The 13,090-nt window shown below is 43.6% G+C and overlaps 1 protein-coding gene across 3 annotated transcripts in view; it reads right to left on the bottom strand.

Annotated features, from left to right (window-relative positions):
* The window catches only part of unc13c (unc-13 homolog C (C. elegans)), a 105,019-nt gene that overhangs the window by 39,355 nt on the left and 52,574 nt on the right, over positions 1–13,090 (bottom strand). For all 3 annotated transcript variants that reach the window (XM_030413846.1, XM_030413847.1, XM_030413848.1), the window contains 4 exons: positions 12,362–12,451; positions 11,169–11,297; positions 4,595–4,728; positions 2,332–2,417 (listed from right to left, as the gene is read on the bottom strand). In XM_030413846.1, the coding sequence (XP_030269706.1) occupies positions 2,332–2,417; positions 4,595–4,728; positions 11,169–11,297; positions 12,362–12,451 (439 nt within the window). The remainder of the gene's footprint in view (positions 1–2,331; positions 2,418–4,594; positions 4,729–11,168; positions 11,298–12,361; positions 12,452–13,090) is intronic.

Raw genomic sequence — 13,090 nt, 5'->3', positions numbered from 1 at the left:
AATCATTGATCGTCCCTCGGAGGTTTAATAATGATGATTTAGATATTACTGCAATATGGTTTAAAGGTACGCACTGCGTAAATAGCCTGTGAATGGCCTCAGCCATGCGTAATGGCCACTCGTAATGATCACTGCTGTGATGCTGTTGGTAAACCTCACTGATAAAACACAGCCAGCTAAACCTTGGTCTAACAAGTTACAGAGTGGGTGCAAGGATCAATATGCAGACAGATGTTTAAGGGAATTGCTACATCCGTTTATAGATGGATATGAAGTGTAAATGTTTACACACACACACGCGTTTAACTTGTCAGACTTTGTTCATCTGGCCGAAGGTACTGCATCAATATTTCATGCAAAGAAAGGAGTAACTTAATGTATTAACTTTGCCTAAAATACAAGATGGGACAAATAATTGCAAATTTGTCATCAAAAGCATTCAAGAAGTTTCCCCAAACTTAGCAACACAAAACATGCATGCAGGTTTTTGCCCTGCAGGACAGTGATCCAATCGCAGTGGGGATAACGAAAACACAAAATACAAAGCGTGAATACAAAGGCAGGATCAGATTGCTTATCATCCAAATAACGTATCCCGTGGAATAGCAGGTGTTAATGGGATGCAACTTCTCCGACACAGCAGGCACAGAGTTTTTTGAGAAAGTCTGAGTGAGACAATTGATCACAAGAGCAAGAGCAATTTGGTAACCATGAGCAACGTGTGTTCTGCATACAAATGCTTGATTTCTGGGTAATAAAGCACAAATAGCCTCGCTGCGACCTGATTGTGGCAAACTTTAGCTGAGTACAATTTCAGAGTCCAAACACAGGGTGCTATTCTGCTGAGTCTTTAGGTACAAACACGTACACACACACACACACACACAGACACACACACGCGCCACACACACACTCATACACGTGAATATTGCCAACAGGGCACTGCATTTCTCCACTATCTAAAAGGAGACCTCTGTTTCTGTTCATTTTGAAAAAACCTATGAAAAATAGAAAAGCTTCTTCTAAGGTATTTAACCATAACATTACTTCTTTTTAAAGAAAATTGCCAAGAGGGGATTTGCATCCTCCAGCGACATCTACCTATTGAAGAGGGGGCTCCATATATACACAAACACACACACACACAAACACATTTCCAGAGTGTTTGATCCAAAAGCCTCCAACCTTAAAAAACAGCTCGTTCAATAACCTGCAGGAGGCATCGGCTGATGTTTGGGAGGTGAGCTGCAGATAGAGAGGGTGTGGATTGAACTCAAAGCCCACGTTAAAACGAGGCACATCTGTCTCCCTGCCAGAAGAGCAGATCAGAGATGTGCTGGTTGATCACCGTGACTCGCTGTTTTTTTGGAGAATAGACTTACTTGCGCTGACAAAGTATACACCAAACTACTGAAGATTAAAAGAACACCAAATATGAATTACATTTTGTGGCATATTTACCGTCTAAACTAGGCTCAACAAGGCTGCTTCAGAATGACAGATTTACACTCTTGAGTAATTAGTCATAGTGGAAGAAATTGAGTATTATTATTCATGCTCAATCACAGCTTGTAATTTTCCGTCATATGGTGCAAAATCGCCTTTTTTATGCCTTTATCTTGTGTGAGGCAGACAATTCTTTAAATGTACTATTGCATTCACTGTCTACTGAAGGTAATACTGTCCACCAGTAATGGGTTTGACTCACATCCCTGCTTTCAACCTTACATGCCTAACTCACTATTCTACTGAATAATAAATAACTTTAAGCCTTATATGTCCCATAAATCATTTAAAAGTAAAATGTCTATACCTTGTAGATATTCTTTTTGACTCATATTCAACTGGACCATAATATGGGAACACACACGCACACACAAACCTGAGCATCTGTTTTTGATTATGCCGCTGATCAATTGTTTATCTCGATTGAAAGAAGTTCCAGTTCCTCCATAATGATCGATAGAGCGAAATCAGGTAAGAGTAATGTAGATACAGGCAGTAGAGCTGACCACAGCCAGGCACAGTCAATAAACAGCACTGAGACATCAGCCAATAAACAGCACTCAGACACAGAGAGGTATGACTTGATAACGCTCAACACTTATTACTGTACTAATTACACATGGAGGATGGCGACAGCAACATGTCGGAACTGATTTAGTGACTAGCTTACGACCTGTTATACTCAGTGGTAACTACTCAACTAGGAACCACCCTTCTCCTACTTCACCAACACTCAATCATCTTATATCATTCATCCTCAGCTCTCACTCACACACACGGGCCCTCAAAACAAGAGGTAATCGTCTGATCCGCAGCGATACTGACCTTCCATTGCATACTTCATATCCAGGGCGAAGGAGTTCCACATGATCTCGGCGCTGATCTTGCCCACGCTCAGCTCCTGTGGAAACCTGGTGGAATTGAAACGGATCCCAATCAGGCTCGTTTCTGTATAATGACACGCTCGACTGGGTGGCCTGATGGCTTGGCCCAGCCTGAATCTCTAACAAATGACTTAACAGATGTGCAAGAAGGCACGGTTGGTGGATCTCATAATCTAATAATCCCCCCCTCCCCCATCATTTCCAAACCTGGCTGAATAGGCTGGAATGGAGATGCATGCAGAGGGGGAGAGGAAAAAAAAAAACCCAGGAGGAAACGACACACTAAAAGATGGCAGCCCATTTGGAAAGTAATCTGCTGTTTTGAATGCCTATAGATTTTCAGTCAAAGCTTGGATGTGAGATGTCAATGGTTTAATTATCCGTGTCTTCAGACAGTGATGGGAGGACATTTATAGATGACTGGGCCTTGTCCTGAGAAAGGTCGATTTATCCGGAAATGTTTTACTTTTGCAAGAGACCGCCCTGTTTCCAACAACAAACTCATTTGTCCGACCATCTCTATTGAAACAGTGATCATCTGCTCAGCCGGGACACAAACCAATGCCAAGCGTGCATACACAAACACAGCCGTTCCCCTTTCCTCCACTCCCCAACCTTCGGCACATCTTTTTTATGCAGCAGAGGAACAAAGGCTGAGACTAGAAGGCGGATTTGTGCTCCCACCGGCAACTGGAGGAAAAAACAACAACAAGCATCCCAGAAACAATTGCTCCCCCCTTTTATCTCCATCATGCTCCGAATCTGTTTCTCAACCTCGCTTATTCTTCAGTCATGCACCCACTTGGCGTACAGCAGGCTAGGCTGACAATGAAAACAATAATGAATGTAACATCTGCAGCTTCTGTGTACGTCCCCATAGTTTACTATCTACTTCTATGTGGTGAAATAACTGATGCTATGCGGTTTACAATCCCCATGATGAGTATTCTTGGATTTAATCTCTAAAGCTTCTTATTCTTTACACTTTTTAAAAACAACTGTAGCATCCAATTCGATCTAAAGAATTGTATTTGTGATTGGAAATATAAGTCTGTAGGCTCAAAAAGATTTCTAGGCTGGGTTCCCAAGTAAATAATCTCAGCACAGAGCAACAAACTAACATTTTCTTTTCTTCTGGCAGCAGCTCCAATTATCTAAAGGTAACAAGTCCGCTCCCATGAAAAAGCACCGGACCGGCTGTCATTTTGGAACTTGACCGGGGGAATGTGGAGGAAATGGGCATGAATATTGCAAATCTATCATTAGACAGTGTAGGAGAGAAAGCTCAGGGCATAAACAGAGTGTTAATAAGCATCGTAAATCAGCAAGAGGAAGGAGAAAAGGAAAAGGGGGAGGCGAGAATGTGAGAGGATATGTATGAGCAGGGGAGACAGAGAAAAATAAGCTTCATCTCATTTCTTTCAAGGCGAGCTCCACTCCATTTTCTTCAGGTCGTGTAATTTGTTTGATTTTATTAACCAAATCATCGGAAGGATGCAAATACTTGCGTGCCCCTCGACGCCATCACCACCATCAGCCCTCCGTTTTTATATTTCTCTATAAACAAATCTCTTATCCGTTATGTAATGCAACAGCACTGCTTTCCCCTTTTATCCATCCATACTATGGCTCACCATACAAACAAAGCATTTTTTAAAGCTGGCTTCTCTGGATGCCTCACAGCCTTTCTTGCGCAACGTTGCACTCATTCAAGTCCCCACTGTCAGTAAATACATTTTTCAAAGGGGCAGCAGCTGATGGGTAAGGAGGCTTTTTTTGATTTTTCCTCACATTTTCAAACAAAGGACGTGTTTAATGTATTTAATCTGTAATCGGTGATTAAAAACAGAGCCAGAATGGGCCTTAATTAAGCCAAATAATTAGATACAGTAAAACATATTGAACAAATATTTAAACCTTTAATCAGCATGGGTCTTTTATTACAGACCCTTGAAAACTGGAAACTCGGCGTTAGGCATGTTTTCAGTTTGGTCATCTATGACTTTCATTTAACTTATGTACAAATACTGGCAAATGATGGTTAGATACAAGCAAATAGTCTAACATGAACACAATGATCAACAGTAATGAGAATAATCAAACGTTTACCGTGAAAGCTGGCATAGCCACCAATAAAGTACCTTTTTTTTTTAAATCAGACTGCTTAGTAAAGAATATGCACGGTATAATAAAGGGGTACGTACTGGTTAATGACTGGGGTGTAAGCCGTCCGGTCTTCATCGATTACAGACACCATGAGAGTGATGAGTTTTGGCCAGAAGTCCAGGTTCTTTATCGACGGACCCTGCTCCTCCCGGGGAATGTCCTGCTTCCGGCTCTATGGAGACATAAATTAGGATGGCAAGAGTTAGCAGGCAGTTTGAGTGCATCTCGGGTGAAGCTTTAGATGTGATGATGATGAATTCTGGGATTTGGCTAAAATACTTTGTTGCCTGGTGTTCAGGAAAAGATGGTTGTTTTGCTTCAGGGACTCTTCAACACATGATATTATCTTGCCATAACATTTTATATGCAACTGATACTAAACTTGCAGTTAACTGGAAAGGAAGTTAGTGTTAGTGTTACTGTAGATGTTCAGAGTATAGGGACAATAAAAGCAACCATTTGAAAATCGTAAAATGCGACCTGGGTATCATGTTTTTGTACGATCTCTGTTTATAATAATGTGAGTTTGCTTGGCTGAACTGGAAACAGATGCACTGGTTGTTCTTCTGCTGTTACCTTCTGTCGTGACAGGTGTCACCAAATCAACCACAGCTGAAATCTCTTAGTTTTTAAAAGTGTTATCACCCCGCAGAACTGTATTTATGTCGATGCGGTTGCGCGTCAAAGTGTACTGCATAAAAATCTGCGTCCCGGGGTGAAAGGTGTCGCAATCTGAAGCCTCTCACTGACTCTACCATCTGTTCACCCCACACTGAGCGCAATCACGCTGATCTCCAGTCAGCAAGTAACTGTCACAGTCTTTCATTCTGCCACAAACAGGTTCCATGGGAAACAAAGCAAGGCCACAGGCACAAAAAAAACACAGAGCCGAGCGAACACACTGGAACAAACTCAGCAACACTGACAGATCTGTATCACACACAGACATGATGAAATGCAACACACACCGTGCTTATTTACACCGACAGTGACATATACAGTGTGGACTATGGGGATGTGCCCTCCCAAGAGCAAGCAACGCACAGTTTCTCATTTGTGGATGTAACCCCGACTGGAGCAAAATGCCTATTTGATGAAAAGAAAATTATGTTGAAAATGAAACATGTTCAGATCAGTTATTGAATAATTTAGGCCGAATGATTTAATAACTTTAAGCGTATTGACTTTGGTGCAGCACGCTGCGGCGATGTGGCAGTGAGAGCTGGGGAAAATGGAAATGCAACGCGAGCCCATTTATCACAAATACAGTCCTCAGAAACTAATCAATTCCTGCAATAATCAACTTGTGCTCCTTGTTTTAAATATCTGCTGATATAAAGGATCTAACGGTGTTGCATGTCTTGCCGATGCTGCAGCTTGGGGGGAACGACAGAATTTAATCTCACGGGAACATGAAACACAGACGGGGCTTACAGCTGATTCTGTGACAGTCAATCATGTCGACCAAGGGTTCACCACTTTAATCATTCGGGTTTTTTGGGCTGTTAAAGTTAAGTCTATCACCCTGCGCGGTGCGGTCATGGACACAGATTACTACTCATTCCGTTGGAGGTTCCATCGCAGACGTCGTATTGATCAAAGGCTTGTGGATTTCCCATTTGCATGTTCAACGTATGTACGCTACGTAGCGAGACATGAAAAATGCACTGGCTTCCAACGTGGAAGCAACAGGGAGGCCGCTGAGCTTTATATTTAACAGAAACTCAACTTAAAGACTGTGTTGGAACATGCAGTAGATGCTGGATTCAGATTAAGCTCGGCTCATATGTACCCACAAGAGTAAATCATCTGCAGTGTAAACTAACAGTGCTGGTGAAGAAGTGAGAGGTGAAACAACATTGCTCAGTGTGATCATAAATTAACGCAAGCAGTGGCAAAGACAGATTGGCTCGGACCCATGACTCATTTAGTTCAAGATATTGAGAGGTTAACAGGTGATTACTAGTGAGAACAAAATGAGCAATTTACGAGTTTGAATCAAAGCAACAAGAAAAAAGGCCTGCAACCATTTTGCCCCTGACTCAATCTAAATTAAAAAATAGTGATCGTTACTTCAAAGAGAAACGTATCGGCCTGTGAGAGGCCCGGGTCATCATTGGGAGGTGTGCTAGAACATGCAGGAAGGTGCATTTCTGTAAAATTGGAGGCATGAATAATGAAACAAATATCTCTGCGGGAGGTGAGTCAAATATGCAAAAACCTGTCCGTACATGTACTGTATCTGTGTGTGCACGCGCGTGTGCACAGCTGCATGACTGTACGAAGGACACCGAAGGTTGTGTCATCCCTACTAAATTGGATGCAGTATGCATCCCACTAAAACCTAGGGTAGACTCCCTTCGCTCATCTGTATTCACCTCGAGTAGGTACAAACACATTGTTAAAGGTGATTAAGTAGGCTGCTGCCTTTTTACAGTCAACAACACACCCATGGGCTTCACTCCCAGCTGTACTAGGAGGTGAATACTGCACTGAACTAAGAGTGCTAGTGTAGTTCCACTACTTCCAGTGCACAGGGTGGTGGGAGGCACTGGCACAAAATATTCATGGCAGCCTATCACTCCTCTGGAGGGTAGCTAGTGGTTTATGCTTATTGTTTAGCACTCTCCCTCCCTTTATGGGAGAAATCAGCATTAGCATACAACCGGCTCCTCATCAATTCTCACAATGTGACATAAATTACAGAGCCTCTGATTGAAGGATGTTCTCAGAGAATGTGATCAAATCCCTCCCAAGAGAAATAGCGTCTGGGGGGATTGAGGCTGTTGCAGTGCCTTTTAAGTGCTCAGTGAAAATAGGTTGCGTGTGTGAATAATGTGTGTATGGAAAAATGCACTCAAAGACGCGTAGTCCGAAGAAAACAAACAGCCTCCTCTCCCAACGCATTTCAATCGACCATTTGGGCATTGTTGGCAAATATCTGATAATGTTGGTGAGAGAGACGCTTATCAAATCAATTTGAATTGCTCGCTCGGTAACAAGGGTAGTCGCCTTGAAGCTCCTCCGCGTCCCTTCTTCAGAGTGAATCCCTGCCTGTGCATGTCAGTCAATGAACACCAAACTCAATCTCCAAAACCACATTGCTCCGAATCATCTGTCTACCTATGCATTCATATTTACATAATGTATATGCATGTGAGCTTATTTACATTCCTCTCTCAGATGCATGTGCATGCTACCAGGAATTTACTGTCCGTGCACTACGACTGCCACTCCACATCTCTGAGCCAGAAACAAAACGATGGCTGTTTTCCCTTTTGCCCTATTCCATGATTCCTTTGCCCTCTTTCCACTTCCCCTTCATCTTCCTTCTTGAAATCCTCCCTTTCCTGCCAAGACTCAAGAAACTGCTAAGCTCGATCCCCGCCGCCCCTCCTCCCCCCCAGTCATTTTACGCCCTGGCAGAAGCAGAGAGCTTTGTTGTTATGTTATGCAAGATGCCTCGTCGTGGCTGGGATATTTCACTGCCTGCCTGGCCACCGTGTCAGCTCTCGTGTCGCCGCACTCCGTCACTGTTAGCGACTGGAGAATTGGGGTCTGTAATGTGTTCTATCCGCTGAGTCAAAGGGCCTCCTAGTGTGTGTGAACATAATAATTTATAGTCACAGTGAGATTTGCTTTGGGGCGAAGCCGATGCCTTTTTCCTCTGCCGTGGAGGAAACATTGATGGAGAGGCTGTCAATTGTGAAACTGTGGTGGACGAAGATGTAATTAGCCAAAGTGTCTATCTCTCCGGTTTGGTAATTGCTTACAACCCCTCAGGCTGTTTAAACAAAGGAAGCTTATTATTCAACTTTTGAGCGGATTGCCGCCATTATCTTGAAAAAAAAACATTATCTTCTGTGGTGTGGGGGCCATTCTCCTTGGGAAGTAAACCGTAAAATAATCAGGCGGGGCTGCTTGTTGCCTGCTTGTGACTCGGCTAAAGCAAGTAAACTACCACAGGGAGTCATGCGTTCCGAGAGGCAAACCATAAAGGAGGACTGGGTGATGCTGCTGTGCTTCTTGAAAATGTAATTAAGTATGTGTGCTCTGAACATGAGAACATGCCTCCAGCCACTGATGGCATGTCAGCGATACATTCTCCCATCAGGAGGCAGTATGGCGGTTCGCTTTCAAGCCAGCTGAAATGTATTTCTGTGCTCACACATCCATCTGGACTTTTGAGAGGCAAAAGGGCCCTTAAATAAATGAGATGGTGATTTGCATCAGGTAAGTGCCGCCTAGTGCTTGGCTGCTTTCACTGACTATATCTTCCTCAGAAGGTTGAAGTCCTTGATGCAAAGTTTGCAGGAGATGCAGTGCAGGTTTTTATTGTTGGGTAAATGTCAGTCCTGATGTACAGCCTATTGATTTCCAGCCATGCCGGATTGAATTTATATTTTCCCGGTATTGTCACACATCTACACAAAGCATACTAAAGCTGGGAGGGAAGGCAGGATGTCAGGTTTATGACAGGCTGAGGGTGATAAAGGAAAGAGGGGAACAGAGGAGATGTCAGGTGACAGCTTTTACCTTGGGTTTCTGACGAGTGAATAAGGAAAAGCCTTGAAGTAATAACTGTATTCAATAGTAATGATTTTTTAAGGGCTACCGCTATAAAAAAAGGCAAATTCTTCAGCCAGTCTAATATATAATTTTAAAGATATAACATATAGTAGTTCCACATTAAAGTACCTTGGGCCAGAATGTTGTTATACGTATCATTGATTTCTTAAATCCCACCTTTTCCCAACCGTATTCAAACCCAGGGAAATCAGTACTTTTACTCAAGATAACGGTGCGTTTCATTTGGCCGCCCGTTGTCATGACTTCGGGGGAAACATCAGATGATCCATCAGAGAGTGAGAGAGGAAGTCGGTGAACGTGACTAAATGAACCGCGGGTGACACATTACCTCATCTGTGAACATTTCTGCCTCAGTAACGTCAGAAAGATTTTCATCGTCAGTGGTGGTTGTTTAACGATAAAGACAACACCGGCGTCGATCCAACACTACATCACGACTTCAAACTCAAGTCTCAAGTCTCAAGTCTTCTGTTTTTATCTATTTTATTGAGAGACCTCCGGCAGCTTTCATACAAACTGCAGGTTTACGATAGCTACATCATCAAGCTTAAGCAGCTTACGTTACACACTGATGCAGGAAGTACCTTCCGAAAGACTCCATTAGTTATCTGCTGGGTATTGCCTGGCTCATTACCAGATGACGAGAAGCTAGTTTGCAGATTAAACGTTAAATGTATGAATGTACAGAGCCGGCTCGCTGTGGTTTCCTCTCACACTGTGTTTACTCATCAAATCAATGTTTAGAAATTCATAAAATGATATCAAAGAACCTTTACAATAACAGTTAACACAGCAGCCTGGATTGTATTACTCTGCTTGCCATTATTCTGTGTGTGCTGTCCATATATATAAATCCTGTCGTTAACCTTTTAAAAAATTATTTGTGAGTGTTTTATTCTGGATGGGCCAGCAGTGGTTATGGCTTTCAAACCCAGGGAAGCCATAACAACAGCTATAATGGAAGTAACGAAACGACGCTGAAGCTCAACGGATGGAAGACAAATTCCACATAGAAAAAAGAGGTGAACAACTTCGTATTCAGCTTTTCAGCCTGTGCTGAAAAGGGCTCCATCAGTGATAAGCACTGAAGCAGGATTTCAACCAACTGATAAAAAAAACTCATTGTTTGAGACAAGAAACCAGATGTGAAACCCTCAGAGCCTCTCTGTTCTTCGTCTTTAAAAACAAGCTTGAATTTGCGATAGCTGCGTGCATCCATCTGAGCGTTAATGCATTCAAACACCCAACCTCACGAACATTTTCAAAAATAGTGTGTGTGTGTGTCTTTCTGCTAGGTTTGGTGACGTAATGTGAATCCATTTCAGGCTTACGCGCCTTTTTGATGCAGGCCACTCCCACTCGCACATCCCCTTCAAACTTACCCGCTAGTCTCGCCTGTGCTAAACAACACAGACACGCACGTTTGGTGAATGGCGAAATTTTTTGTGGAATGACTGACAGACCGACCGTCCGAGCGAGCTATAGAGCCGTGATGAGCAGCAAACATACAATGTCTCTCCGACTGCTGCTGTGTTTCAGGAGGCAGAGGAGAAAGTGATTGACGGGCCCCCGACCAATGATTAACAAGCTGATATGTGCGGATGCAGCAGCAAGAGAAGTTGATGATTCAGATTTTGAATCGGATGCACTGGGTCCATGCAAACAGCCTCACTTTGATTCAACCCCAACACTATCCATGTCTTATAACCTGTCACGTCGCCCTTCTCCTCATCTTTTTGACACAACTATTTTGGAGTAACTCTCCTTTATTTTTGCTAAACTGTGTTTGTGTACGATTCAACTCAACTTTAAGGCTTGGAGATATATGCAAACTAAATCCAAGAGAGCATTAAGCGTCACAGCTGCACGTGCGATGAATGTGAGAAATACATCTCTCCGTGCATAGCAGGCGAGTTTGCGGAGTCTACGCATGTAGGTGTGTGTAAGTGTGTGTGCGCCGACTTTAATGAGCTGAAACCGTTGATTAGTAGCGGCAGTCAGAACGATCTGGAGGCTGCTTACCTGGTCCAGGAGTTGGTTGTATAATTCATGACAGTTATCAAAAATGTATTTGTATGTGGAGTCGGAGCACGCCTTCACGCAGTCCCTCACCACCTGACTGGCTCTTGGTGGACTCTGGAGCTCTTGTACCTGCAAAACACATATACACAGCCATTATAAAGATGTATACATTCAGGGGAAGTGTGTGTTCTCCTGGGTCTCCTAGCAGTTTATATAAATCACTGACAGTTACTGTGACTTTAGTGCATTTCTGTGTATAGTACTATCCATCAGTGAAGTGATGCTATCATGTTACATGTTTGAAATATGAATCCACGTATATGACTTTCTTGTGGGAAAGGGGCGACCTTCTTACATCTATTATGTATATCATAATTGACATGTGGCCAGACCGGCATTTAGGTGTGGGCGCGTTGCATCTTATAGTAAAACTGTGGCTCCCGCGTGTGAGTGTATACACGGCAAAAGCTCAGCACGGGCATGGCACGGACTGAAAGCTTTGATAACTTGAAGTGACAGTTTTCATTCCTTTGCTCGCAGCTGCCATCTTAGCTATGCCTCAGCGCTCCGGCGCTACACCCCCACTCCCGCCAAAAAGAGAGCCTGAATGGAGCCGAGCTAGTCGAGTCGAGTCGAGGCATACTGCTCGTGGGGAGGGGGGGGGGAGGAAAGAGACAGAGATGGGAGCGTTTTAAAGATGGAGTCTCGCTGTAGTGTGCAGGTCAACACACATTAGGCGAACAACAACCCCATCGCATCCGCATACACTCAAAGATATCGTGGTACGATACATCATTGGGATCTGAGCGGTCAGCGCTGTACAGAGGGACAGGCTATCAGGATTTATGACTTTGGATTGATTTCACCTAAATGACACCTGCCTGAAATCAATGCGGGTTTATGTTTATAAATGAATGTTGGGAGAGTTTACAACTATGACCAATACTGCAGTTGTCCCAGTCAGCGGCACGGCCCTTCTGCGCTAAAATGTTATTAATGACATGTATTCCAGGCGTCCACAAAGGTTAGTTAGCGCTGCGCTCCATCATCGTTTATCACGTTTATGTTTATTTCAATTTTCTCTTCAATTGAGTGCCGTGCTCCCCCGTCGCTCTTCAGCCCCACTTACGCAACCTACGCACCCTCTCTACGCCTCTCTCGCACACACACACACACATGCTGGAGTACAGTACCTTCATCCTGAAGAAGGTGATGCTGGTCAGGAGGTCAACAGTGGACTTGAGATCTTGGAGACGCTCTGGGTTTCCGGCTGGGAAATTATCCTGGAGGAAGACACAGAGAGGGGAAAATAACATGAGGAGAGAGGACATCTTGTTGAAAGCCCCCGACATACACACCCCACACACACACACACACACACACACACACACATCACATCGCTTTATTCGAAAACATTGAAATTGATTACAGAGCAACGCCCAGCAATCATAACGAAATGACTGTCTGTCTAATCGTTTAGTGGACAAGGGAGGTCTCTGCTGATGAAAACCTCTATTTCGGGGCCATGAAGCCATCAGGCAGTGCAGAGCAGCGTGACGGGGAGCATATAAAGCCCTGACAGCCCTGAGGAAAGGCATCACTGCTCCATACATTATCCTACTTCTTGTACTCTCTCAGTACTCCTAATAAAATGTTGCCTGTTTCCTACCTTGTCAATAAATGCACAACAGAGATTCAGGGAAATGGAGCCAAATCTTCACAGCGGCCTCCGGGCTTGACAACAACACGAGGTCTATCTGAGATCAAGGCCAATCAGCACAAGCTAAACTCGCCCAACATCTTTTTGGACGTGAGCAGTGTAAGGGGTTGTTATTGGGCTGATAAATGATTCAAGATGACGAGTTTTCAAACAAGAGGCAAAACGGGAGAATAGAGAATAGTTGTTCTGTACAACCTGGTCA

Source organism: Sparus aurata, chromosome 4 (genome assembly GCF_900880675.1).
Source record: "Sparus aurata chromosome 4, fSpaAur1.1, whole genome shotgun sequence".
In the NCBI taxonomy this organism is placed as follows: Eukaryota; Metazoa; Chordata; class Actinopteri; order Spariformes; family Sparidae; genus Sparus; species Sparus aurata.
Note: the sequence above shows the minus strand (reverse complement) of the source record. Positions and strands in the feature narration are given on the sequence as shown.